General features: G+C 33.2%; 1 protein-coding gene across 4 annotated transcripts in view; it reads right to left on the minus strand.

Annotated features, from left to right (window-relative positions):
* Nucleotides 1-204: 204 nt before the first annotated feature.
* The window catches only part of PTPN4 (protein tyrosine phosphatase non-receptor type 4), a 259,634-nt gene continuing 246,064 nt past the window's right edge, over nucleotides 205-13,774 (minus strand). For all 4 annotated transcript variants that reach the window (XM_016433589.2, XM_056793752.1, XM_056793751.1 and 1 more), the window contains 2 exons: nucleotides 10,729-10,864; nucleotides 205-9,339 (listed from right to left, as the gene is read on the minus strand). In XM_016433589.2, the coding sequence (XP_016289075.1) occupies nucleotides 9,265-9,339; nucleotides 10,729-10,864 (211 nt within the window). In that variant the 3' untranslated portion in view covers nucleotides 205-9,264. The remainder of the gene's footprint in view (nucleotides 9,340-10,728; nucleotides 10,865-13,774) is intronic.

A 13,774-nucleotide genomic window follows, 5' to 3' on the forward strand; every position in this document is an offset into this window, starting at 1 on the left:
ACAAGTGTGCGGACTCCCACCTATTAAATGTTTATTGGGTCACTCTCCTATGCAACTGCTTGGGCTGGTAAGAAGTCGGAACCAAATTTACACATATCACACTTTGGAAGATCCCTTCCAAAGGGCAAAAATTTAATGATTATGAATATTGCCAGAATATAATCCTCACATCTCCCACAAAATAACTGCCCCAAAAGTTTGAACTTTAAATTACTAAAGCACATCTTTATTTTGTAATTGAACAATTTTTACAACTATATTTTTCAAGTTTTACCTAAACAACTATTTTTCAACAGAAATTAAATATAGCCACAAAACATTTAACAGCATCTCACGTGATAAAATGAAATTGTCCTTAAGACTAAAACAATATTGGTTAATGAAAATTAGCATTTTCATCCTGGGAACTGCTGGTATTCTGAATATTATTTTGTTGTATTGATGGCAAGAGCTTTCATCATTGCTGAGATGAAGACAAAATACACAAGCCCCTTTTAAAAGCATACAGTAAATAGCTGCAGTGAAAAAAAAGCACAATGATAATTTCATGTTTCATAATTTCATTCCAGTGTTGATCAAATTCAAGTTAATACATTTTTTCAACTAAACTCTTTCAGTTTATTTAATAAGCTCTGAATGCAAATAGTATTCTGGGGTGGGGGGGGGGAAGTTTTTTGCAATAATAGGAAGTCATTTAAAAAAAAGTTAAGTCTAGAGATCCACAGGACTAATTTCAGCTTTGAAATGACCAGTTTATAAACTTGGGAAAGTCACTGGGCAATATCCAGTTCAGTGGAATCAGATAATCAGAAAGGGCAGAAGAAATATGAAAGTATGATCAGGAAATAATTTCTGTTCTGATTAGGATATGAATGAGATTATTCTTTTTATTTACACATAGGCTAGCACCAGAAAAACAACAACAACAAAAAAAAAACAATCAAAACCCATTAGGGTTCTCTACACACAAATACTCTTTTCAAAAATTACTATTTAAAATGAGATCACTGTTAAGTATACAGTGAAATATCTGTCCCAAAATTAAGCCTACACTGTAGAAAATAAAGACTAGTTTTTCTTATTTGATAAGATAACATGGATGGTAACTGCAGTGTCCTGATGCTGTAGGGCTGGGCAGTTTGTTTGTAGCAGATAGTTCTAACATACAGCAGAAAACAAAACAGCTTAATGTAAACTGTTTTAACCCCTTACGCCCCATTTTTTGGCATGTGCCTCAAGAGTAAAAAGGGTTAGGACTTTTTCTTAATTGTACTTTTGTACATTATCTACTTATCTTCAGTTATCAAAACCTAAAATAAGTTACAAATACAAAAAATACATATTTCCAGGTATTTATGCAATGTCAAAATAATGCAAAGCAGAAATGTTCAGAGTAAACAAAGCCTGTCTGCAGCTGAGAGAACCCAGAGTTCAGCAAGGGGAATCCCTTTGCCATTTTTGTGTTAAATAAATTGCTGAAAGGTGGACAACTAAGATGTTACTGACTTTTAGAGATATCCAACAAATTATAAACTGATATTGTCAAGCATTTTTATTTGGGTATGTCTTTAAAAATGCTACATGCTGATCAATTTAATCCTTTTTCCATAATTCTAATCCCCTCCCCCTGAAAAAGAAGTCAGTAGTTAAGCATATATAAAGTGCTACTATTAAATTTACAGTTAACATATGCTGAAATTTGGCTTACTAAGCAGAAAATTATGTGGCACCACTAATTTCAAACCCATCTATAGGAAGAAAAATACTGCTAAAACATTAGAAATGGATGAATGCCAGGAAACTTAAGAAAATGTTTGTAAATTTTCTAGCCCAGTATTCACTTAAGTAAAAAACTTGAACATAACATTTCCAGAGGAGTGCACAGATTTAAGGAACATGAATTTTCCATTTAAAGAACATGGCTGTTTGCAACTCATCCTTACTCTTTAATGCACAGAGTTGGCAAGTTTAAATCTTCAACTCTCTAAAGTCTTTCTGTTGATTTTGGGGATGAAGGCTCCACATAAAAAGGTACTTCTCTATAATTAAACTAGTATAATCAGAATTTGCTCATTCAAATAGGAGTGCCTCTTGGGTGAAAGATTTCACTCAGTAATGAAGCATTTAATTTATGTATGGCAAACACAACATCTAATTCACTGTATTTCTAAAATAATTCTAGGACTGGGAAACCTGATATTAGTTCTACTTTTTAAAGGAATAACTGTAACCAAGACAAAGGAAAAATAAGCCCCACAAATATTTAGAGCATTTCTCTCTCAAGGAAAACCTATTTGTTAAAAAACAAAACAACCAAAACCAAAACCAAAACCAAAAACTGGTCATTAAAACAACTGGAAGCTAACTAAGATGCTAACAGATAACAAGAATGAAGACAATAATGTTTCTGTGAGTAGGGATAAAAACTTACCCTCTAAGCTTTAAAAGTGACATGAAATGATCTACTGGGCTGCTATTTTCTAGAGGAATTGCTACATTAAAAAATCATTCCAAAAGGTTGATTTCCTGTTTAGTTTCTTTGCATATGAGCTAGTAAATCTTTTAGGATTATAAACAACCAATAATATGTTGTGATCATTTGGACAAAATAGTTTTGACTGTACATGACTTCTAGAATTTAAAAAAACCGTACCACTTTATTGCTTCAGTGTATATGAGTGACTTAATTTAAAGTTGTCTAGCTTAAAACCAAAGCTATAATCCTCAAAATGTTTGGATGACTTTGCATGCCAAGTCCCTTGAAATACCGTTTCATGTGAAATACACAAAATGCCACTGGAGAAAATCTGAAAATATTTTTGTTTTTTCATTATCTTTACGTATATATTTCCCTCTATCTTCCAGAGTTCAAGAATACAAATCTCCTGCATTGAAAAACATTACACTAAAATTTTAACAAAAGACACATGGCCCTTAGTTTTCAATTCTAATGCTAAAAGGAAAACAAAATGTAAAATCTGTACACATCTTACACTTCCACAAATTTCAACAATATTGCTCTTATTTACAATACAATGAAAACCACTTAACATTTGTTAAGCTGCATTTTGTCTAATGGGAACATAATAAACTTCATTTTTATTTTCTTTTCCTTTTACCCTCTACTGCTTTAAAAAGTGGTATGAAAATATGTGTAAAATCCAAGCAATAATCTTAATCACGTACATGTCTGAAATGTACATTCATGTTCTTTTATAACATGAATGACATACAAAAAATTCTTTTTTAAAGTGATAATTTATATCTAAAGTAAAAGATTTTAGCAATTTTGACCTTTTTTTGTCCATAATATATATGCATATATATATATATATATTTACACTTGTTAGGCCCTTTATACATATAACAGAGAACTAGGTTTAACTAAAGATTTTATGGTATAATAAGGCTTTCAAATCTCTTTAAAATTTGCCTTGGGAATTCTTAAATGTTTTCAAGAGCTTAAATAAGTATTTAAATTTTCTCCTATACTGTGGCTGTAAGTCACAGCAACTTCTAGATCATTTCTTTGTATTTCTTAAGTATGGTACCAAAAATAGCACAACTAATCAGGGTTAATGGAGAGAATTTTTCAGGTCCTCTGATTACCTTTAATAATTCAAAGAACAACTTCTCTGACTACTAAACTGTCAAACATTTTAATCTGCTACAAAAATAAAGCCCAGAAAAAGAACTAAAAATAAATATACGGTACCAATGCAAATTTGCCTCATCAAAATGAAATATCTAATTTACTGCTGAAGCAATGCTTGTATTTGGTAAGATTGAATTTCTTGCTGTGATGATCCAAGATATGTCTATTGCTATTAAACAAACAAACCTGCAATGCTTCTATAATAAAGGAAAGTTTGGGAGATAGTGGTGCAGATGACGAAAAGCCACTAGCAAAACAATCTGCTTTGGTCTGGAAATTTAAAGATTGAAACAAAACAAGAATTCTAATGTATAGTTTTGGAGATTTTCTAAGAGCAGAGGATAAGTGACTGGTTGATCAGTGGTCATATACCCAATATGTATCAAGTCTTTCTGATTCTAAAGCTGCAGCTCTCCTTTTGTCTACTGGACCAAAAAGCTATGGCACTGGGCTGTTATCAATACAGTCCCAAGTGTATTTTAGAAAACAAGTAATGTATGTTTATAGAACCACAACAGGCTAACGGACCAGATGTGCTATCATTTCAATGGCTTGGAATTTAGTTGTAATCAGTTCTTAACTTTACTCTTTTGGAAATAACATAAAAAGCTCTTCTGGAAAACCACCCACAAAATTCTGGCTATGGAACTGAAGGAGATTCAGTAGAAATTAAAGATCAAAGTTTGTTATTTTGATGAATGGGTTAATATTAAATGACTTAATATATATATTAAGTAACTTAATATATATTAATGAGACAATAGATGGATATGGACATCTATTATACTTTGGCATCAAATTAAGAAGACTACTTTTAAACACTGGTCATTTGACCAGATTTCTATTTCAGCAAATAATTACTGTAATGTACTCAGCCAATAATGCTTTAATTGTTATAAGCTAAAACCATATTAATACAAACTATAAAAATAAAAACATCACCTAGAGTAAAACTGCCTGTAACTATACTCCACATCATTGTGGTATGAACCATTCTTGTGAACACAAAACTCCTTTAGCAAAGGTACATAAGGATTATTTAGATACACAAAATACAAATGCTACATAGTACACACTTATAAATTCTTTTTTCCTTTTTAATTCCAGTATATATTCATGATATGAACATAAATACCTTGATTATAATGGACATCTATATTCTAAATCTCTGTTACAGATTTTTACGTGCTTTATTAAATTAGCCCTCTGTTATAATAAAATTGTAGTCCATAATGTTTTTATGTAATATGTCAACCAGTTTTCACAAAGTATGTCAGACTAAAGACTTTTACAAAGGCTAAAATCCCAGTAGGGAGATAAGTAAATTCATGAATGCGGATACTGCTCACATTTTTGAAGTATAATTATTTGTTCCCTTAAATGAGATCATGATAGCTGTCATCCAGTGAAAACAATGATTGGAGTTAGAAATGCAAAACTGCTATTCACAAAAACTTGTGGAACTTAAAGCATATTATAAATTATTAGCAGGAATATATGATTAGTCATAGGATCATTGTGAGTGATCCTTTGCCTAAGCATAAGATGGTGGATGGCATGGGGGCAAAGGCAGCAAGCCTCTGCTTTTAATGAGGAAGAAACCGAGGCCCAGGGAATTTAAGTGACATGCCCACTGTCACACAGGCAGGAGGTATCAGAGGCAATATTTGAATTCAGGTTCTTGGATTTCAAAGTCAGTGGTCCACTGGACTAAGATGCCTTTCTAGTTATCAGAAGGCAGTCTGAAAAAAGAATCAGACTAGAAGTTTGAAGTTAAGGGCTCAAGACCTTGGTTCTCCTATTGTGTTTAATTCTCTCCCCAACTCCCTCCTCTTGCAAGTTAATTCAACTTGTCAGGTATCAGTTTGCTCATCAGTACAATGAGGGGGCTTAATTAGATGACTTCCAGGTCTAAGTAGAGGGCTTTGGTTCAAATAAATATACTGGATTTGCTCATGTAATAAAAACATGGCCTTATATACGCAAGTGGCTCATCTTTTCCACCTATTTCTGGCATCAGTGAAATATATGTAGGCAGCATACATGCAAAATAGTTTTTTTCCATCAAAACTTGCCAACTCCAAGTGTAATGGCTTAAAAAAATTCATAAAATTAAAGTCAGTTAAAAATTAATTATTCTCTTTTGATTCCCCTAATCAAGAGGATCAACATACTTTTTAACTGGCTAAGTTGGGAGGTCATTAGAAAGGAATTTAATTCTGTTAGTCTATCTACTATGAATGTATACTTGCAGGTGTGTGTATATACACATGAGCTAATAGATACTGCTTTTTCTCTTATTGTGAACATATATTTTAGACCCAAACAATCACCCCATTTTCTATGGGGGGCAAAAACCCTATGAAAGAGAGGTGTAATGGTCAGAATGGGTTTGACTAAATTATAAGAGTAAAGAAAAGCTGTGGTTGCCTTTTATAGAAATTAACCCTGAAATCACAAGACTGTTATTAGCTCTAATAGCTTTATTATAGTAAGATAAAGATAACAAGAGAGGGAAATATAGAAAGGAGGTAAAGAATTACTCCCATAGTCTGTCTCTAAAACTCAGCTTCAGAACCAACCCCACCCTGCCACTGTTTCCTGCCAGATCTTGCCTTATATGCTGTTCCCTTCACAATTCCTCAATTAGCCTGGCACCATTAGGGTGGCAGTGCCGATGGGATCAACTCCCTGGTTGCTGATTGACCCAAATTCAAAACAAATGGAAGGTTAAGTCTAAATCTCTGATTGATCAAATCAAAATACAAATTCCCTTCTCTCGGAGGTGACAGGCTTTTCCTTCCTATGACAAATAAAAGCTCTTTACTGGCCTGATTTCCACTCAGATTAAGAGATGGTAATGAATGGTATTAAAATATTTTCTTTTTAGAAATAGTAGTGGTTTAGGCAGTGGGAGAAGACTTGGTACTTCCTTATAAAATGTTACTTAGGGAAGGTGGTGATCAGAACAACAATCTTGAAATTAGGGACTATAACTAGGACTTGTTTTTGAACTAAAGTATTTGATTTTTGAAAATTTCCGCAAGTATCAGATAAAATTACATATGTTCTGGAAAAAGGACAAAATAGTTATAATCATGAAAATGGCTTTAGAATCCTCTCTGTAGTTCTTTTGTTGAAGGATATTAATTACACTTGTTAGTTCAAGGAGGACATTCTACCTCAGAGACAAATGTAAAATTAAACTTAAGGATACTGCCTGATAAAAAATGTAAGAGTAAATAGATTAATGACAATTTAAACATTTTCATTTACTTATAGGCACTAATGAAGTAGTAAAAACTAAAAAAACAAACCCCACAATGATTATAGCTGATAACAATAGCCCAAGAAGAAACTTTCACTAATGAGAAATATCAGCCATGATATTTACACATGTTCACATGCATGTAATCTCGCCCTTCTTGGTCTTATTTTCACACTGGCTTTCTTTTATACAATGCTAAATTAAAATTTCAGTTTTAAAGGAAAAAATACATTAGTCAAACCTGTTATTTGGTATTTTATAGAGAAAATTATCTGATTACTTGACTGTATTTTTCACTTTTCACCAAGTTCTGTTGGTATTATATAGGAATCAACACTGTATTTCTCTGTGTTTGGTAGAGGACAGAATTTTTAAATAGGTCTAACTATTTCTTTATTGTTCATGTTGGGAAGATGATGTTATCTGGGCACAAAGTAACAGAATTTACCTTCAATTATCAGTTACATTTAACTTTACTATTTAGTATAATTCCTGCAAAACATCACGGGTCCTGATTATTTGAGACTTTTATTAACTTATAATTATTCATATAGATTATACTGAAATTTCTCACAGTGCGCAATATTTTTATCATCCTAAAATGGCATTCTAAAATGCCTACCATTTGAATCTACATTCTACATAATTTATTAAGACTAAACAAAAATCTTGAGAAAACCATTTGTAAATAGCATCTATTCTCAGTCATAATATATGTACATACATATACACACACACACACATATATATATATATATATATAAAATCATCTTTTCATCTCACATTCAAAATAGGTGAGTAAATCCTTATGTATATCAAACTGGGCAATTAAAAAAATCTTTCTTCCCACAGGCTACAAAAAAAGAACTCTGATATTATATCAGTTAGAGATAAAACTCTTCCTTCTGATATGTATATAATTTAAATAAGTAGTACATGCAAACAGGAACAATTTAATTGTACAACACAGTGACGAAAAACTACAGTCATAGTCAATAAGAAATAAAATCTGAAAACAAACCAACAGTGCATCATTACTTATTTAAAAGACACAAAACCAAACACAGCAGTGTGGACAAAGGATGAGTCAGTCAACATGAGTTTTGAAGTAAATTTTGTAGATGGGAAGAAAATAATCGTAATTCATTGTTATAAATTTAGGTTTGTAGTATCAATGTATTCTTCATATTGGCATTAAAAGGCAGGACAGGGATAAAATTAAGAACATCCAATCTGAGAAACCTAGTAGCTCTCACTGAACTGTACCCTCTCCCCCAACGGAATGTGCTGGATTTTAAAATAATTTCACAGCCGCAGAGAGCTCATTTACTAGTAAAATAGCTTTGTTTTTCACAGGAACAAATAAGCATTGAATAAAAAGGAAGGAATGGCATTTTCTTGACCCCTTCTATCACTATATATACTTGCAATACTAGTTACCATTAGAAAATGTGAACCCATTCAAAATGCATAAAAAGATGAAAATGTACACTATACACACCTTCCCCACAGGGTTGTATGAGTGCCTTTTCATTAGCCATTTGGGAAGTCTAAAGGCACTTAAGGGGTTAAGACATAATGCATGCATTCATTTACATAGTGTATGAGAAGTTACATGACTTGAAACAAACCACTTTTATGGACTGAGTCTGCCATGTTCTCCATTGCAAGGCATTCTGCAGGTTCATATTTATACTTTCTCTAAGATGCTGGCAAATGGGCATCTTCCTGACAAAAGAAATTTCCATTTTTATTCTAATAGCCAGTAGATCTATTAGGGGGGAGTGTTGAGTAAAATGTGCCACATCAATAGGCAGTGTATTGGCTAATATTCAGAATATTGCTAATGTTTTTTTTTAAAAAAAAGAACCAGTACACTGTAAATATATGAAACAGAAGAGAATGTGGCTAATGTCTGACATTTACTTATTTTTGTTTCCAAGATGCAAGTGTGTAACACAGATGGTGAGAATTCCAAGCCTTGTTTTCAGCAATTCAACCAGAAGATGACTGAATGAGCATTACCATGACATTTCATAAATTACTCTGAACCCATTTAAGTTCATTCATTTTTTTCCTTTGTTCGGAGCAAAGAATGAAAGAATGTCTTCAAAACATGAGAGTTATAGAGTTTGAGAGACTGACTTTTGTTTCAACATAAAGTGCAACAGTGCTGAATTTTCTAAGTCTTTTGTCAATTTTTCTCAATTCTTCATTGTTTCTCTGATGCCATTGTCTGTAAGTAGTATTATGGCAGCACAGTGGATATAGCCAGTTCTGTTATAATGGACAAGAATGTTTCAACAAAGATCCCAGCCCTTTTGCTCTCTTATTTATACAACTATGTTTTTACAGGTTTAATAAATCCTTCTTCATAAACCTTCAAAATTGCTTCACAAACAAATTTGTATTGACTCTGAAAAAGAAGAAGGAAATCAGTTAAAAAAAAGATAACATCAATATTGCAGGTCATGTTTTCTTATTAGAACATTAACTCAATTCCTTAAGATCCTTTGGTAAGTATAAAAACATTACAACAAAATCAAATGCCACAAAAAGAACTCATTTAAAACATGATGATTAAATTCAATGATCAAAAAAAAAAGGTTGACAGAACAGAAATTTTGTTATCTTTAAAAATTAAAAATCGGGAGGGGGGCGGAAGAAAAGAAAATGATCTTTGTTTCCAATGAAAAATGTTTGGAAATGACCAAATAAAATAATGTTAAAAAAATAAAAATTAAAAATCTTCTCAATATTGAATCACTTTTACTAATCTGTTATTAACTAAATCTGATACTGACACTTTCTAGGGGCTTTTCATTTCCACACCTTTAAATTATATTACACAAAATTAACTGAAAATTCTCTTCCAGTGTCAAGATTCTGCGATTCTCGCTTTAATGAAATTTAATTGTAGTCATCCACTAGCCTAATTTCCAGGGTATTTTATGAGAATGGAAATTTCATGATAATAGAAATAATAATTGCAACAGAGCTATTATTACATTGGAAACTCTCTTAAGATACTTCATTAAGTGACTATATGATTCTTATTGTTCTACATGATCTATATAGCACTTGTAAAAATGGAGATTTTGAACCCTAGACTTCAATCCCCAGAAGTCCTTAGTATTTCCCAGAATTCCCTATAATCTCACCTGAGTCTCCACATAGGTGAGATCACAATTGGTATTTAACTGGCAGTAATGCCTACCATGCTCTCTTCTCTGCCATTGCAATGATGTAGGAAGTTAGTGGTAAACTAAGCATGAGGATTCTGAATTGGCTAATAAACCATGGGCATGGGTTTTTTTAATTTTGTATCCTCGATTTCTAATAATCCTTAATAAACCTCATAAAATATAATATTTTTATTAGTAGAGATATAATTTAATTTTTACACACTGGACTGAGACAGTATATGCATTAAATAATCAATATGCTAGTTTATACAATTTCATTATATATAGTAGACAGCAGATTGGTTTTAATGTCAAGAAGGCCCGAGAGTCAGGTTCTATCTTTGGTATTATAGTGTATGTATAACTATAGGCAAACCACAATCTCTCCAAGCCTGTAATTCTCTCTTAGACAATAAATTACAGTTACTCATGGTTATAAATGGAGAGAATTTTTTGACTGGGATGGAATCAAAGATGCAGACAAAAAATAAATAAATAAATGAAAGAGAATAGCTCCAAAATACCTGAAAACAAAAAATTGCTTAGGAATTAGGGAGAAAGTAAAGTATAATGTGTAATAAGTTATTATTTGTATTAATCACAAAAAGCACTGTACTTACAGGTGTTTGAATCATCATGGCTCTTTGATCTCTCATTGTCCTTACAATATCCAGTGGATAAACTGGTTGATTGCACTCAATGAGACACATAGCTGTTTCCATAGTGATAAGAACCCCTGTTCGTCCAATCCCAGCACTAGAAAAAAGAAAAAAATTGGGTAGAGGACTTGGCTAAAAAATTTCGTGATAAATTCTTATAAATGAGATGAATTGTAGAAACATTTAACTGGAGCTATGATGGTCACGTTTTCTTTCTAAGCAAGGCTCTTTGCAATGGAATTTTAGTTACAGATATATGATTTTAAGGAGGAAATCAAAACAATAATGGTCTAAGATCTTGAACAAAATTATCTTGTTTATTGTTGCCACTTTTCCATAATTAGAAATAATGAACTGGTTAAAAATTTAAATTCATATTTAGCAACTTGATTAAAGGACAAGTATTTGTAGGCAAATTGATTTTAAAATATAAGCTGTAAAAACTATAATAAAATAAGAAACTACTAGTGCCTTCTTTCTAAAATTTCCTTGTAGTTATCTACTTTATGCTTATTCTCTTTATATTTATTCTGCATATGCTTTTATATGTCCTTATTGTCTCCCCTTATTATATATCCATATTGTCTCCCTTGTTAGCATGCAACTAACTACCTTTTGAGTAGGAATTTGATACTTGATTGACTAATACATGTTAGGGCTATGAGGTGACCCCTGCTTTCTATTGATGCCAACTTTAGCATTCTTTCCATCATGCTAAGGCTTTTTTTTTTAATTTTTTGAGAAAATCTGGGTATGTCTATAGGCAAATGAGAAGGTGGCAGCAGGGACCAAGAGAAAGAACATAATAAATATTTACTGAGTGTCTGCTATATGCAAGATACTTTGCTAGGTTCTGAAAATACAAGTCCATTCCATGGGAGACAGGAGGGAGGGATGAGAGACAAAGAATGACTGTCAAGAGTCCTGGAGGAAGACATGATAAAGGAGAAGGGAGTTAGCACACATAGATTAGTTTTAAAAAAGAATATCCTGGGACACTTCTGTTTCATCTGCGACAAAGAAGTGAAAATGAGTGATAATACTTAGAAGCTGAGAAATAGTGGTGAGAAAAAGAGGAAACTCCGTTTGGATCATTTCATTCTCCTCTGTGTCTGGCTTAACAAAATGCCATTTTCTCCATGAACCTCTTTCTTAATTGACCCTAGTTGGAAATAATTCCCCTTCCCCTGAATTTATATAGCATTTTGTTTATACTTCTCATCAACTTACATAACACAGTTCCCATTATAGATATTTCAACTGTAAACTTTAAGAGGGCAGGGCCTATTTTATCTTTCTATTCTCCTACAATGCATAATAGATGGCTCATACACAGTAGTGTTAAGGTCCGACACAACAGCAACTTGTACATAATTGATTTGTAAGTCTTTTACTTTCTCCAAAGTCTCTGGTCATGAACTATTTTTTATCCAAATAGAACATCTTCTTTTAAAAAAGAGGAGTGTCATTAGAAAATTTGAAAACATATTAACTCTAAAATCAAAGGATTGGCAGCTTTCATTTTCAAACTGATAACCACAGGACTAGAATTTGTAGAGTTGAACCTCACTAGAAAGCCAACAGAGATAAAAACAATTGAGCTATTTGAAAATGTTATGTGAATCATATTTATTCTTTTTTTAAGTCATAATTTGGGAAATTTTTAGTCAGTTAATTTAGAATATTTTTCCATGGTTACAACATTCATGTTCTTTCCCTCCCTCCCCTTCTCTCAAACCGCTTCCCATAGCTGACGCACAATTCCACTGAGTTTTACATGTGTCACTGATCAAGACCTATTTCCATATTATTTATAATTGCATTAGGGTGATCATTTAAGAGTCTATATCCCCAGTCATATCCCCTTAACCCATATATTCAAGCAGTTGTTTTTCTTCTGTGTTTCTACTCCCACAGTTCTTCCTCTGAATGTGGATAGTGTTCTTTCTCATATGTCCCTCCGAAATGTTCTGGATCACAGCATTGCTGTTAGTAGAGAAGTCCATTACAATTGATTGTACCACAGTGTATCAGTAACTGTGTACAAGAATCAAATGACATACATGTGAGATGTTGTGGAAAGGAAACAAGACTAACAGTTTGTGTGTGGGAGGGCCAACTGGGAGTGGCAGTTGGGTCTTGTGACTAGCACTTCCTTCCTGCCGGGAGAGAGCTGGCGTCCTAGGGTTGGAGGAGAGTGGAGCTTATTCAGCCCAGTCTGGAGTGGCATGCTCTTCTTGGTTCAGCCCAAAGACACAGGCTTCTAAAGGTTAGAATTGTTCTTGGTTGCTTTCTGTGTACTGCTAAGATTCTGAATTAGAACAATGAGAGTAGACGGGAGTGGGACAAACTCTCCGCCAGCCTCTGGGGCCTGGCCTCAGGTCTGAAACTGAGAAAAACTCCAATCTCAACTAGTTATTAAACTTTATATTATTTAAATTCGCAGTCAGATAAATGGACTATCTTTTCTGGTCATAGAGGGAGCTGAACTTCTTTTCAGTCATCAAGGCAATAAAAAAACCTTATCAGACCCCTGCTGTTTCCTCTCAGCAGGGGGCATCTCCCTCCCCTGCTTCACCAAACAATGTTCCCTCTCTCCCTTTAACTCCTCCTTACCCCTATACAAACCTACCATTATCCCCCTGTTTTCCAATCCCATTTCCTTTCCCAATAAATATTACAGTTTTTGGCAGAGCCAGCTAGGTTTTCCAACGTATTTTGTCAAGAATTTGAGAAGTTGGGCCTGCATACATTTCAAAAGCCTGTGTGACTGTCAAAAGTAACCATTTTGAGAGCAGTGTTGAGTGCAACTAATCTGCCTCATGATACCATGCCCAAAAGAAACCACTCCTCCTGAAGGGAGGAGGGGACTCTTAAAGGGCCAGACTTAAAAACATTTTTTTTTTCTGTTGCAAAAAGCTTTTCAAGATACAAGACGGCAAAGAAACTATTACTTGCCATGGGTACTCTAGCCTGGATTGTATATTTCTTTTATATGTTTTTTGAC

Source organism: Monodelphis domestica, chromosome 4 (assembly GCF_027887165.1).
Source record: "Monodelphis domestica isolate mMonDom1 chromosome 4, mMonDom1.pri, whole genome shotgun sequence".
NCBI classification, from domain to species: Eukaryota; Metazoa; Chordata; class Mammalia; order Didelphimorphia; family Didelphidae; genus Monodelphis; species Monodelphis domestica.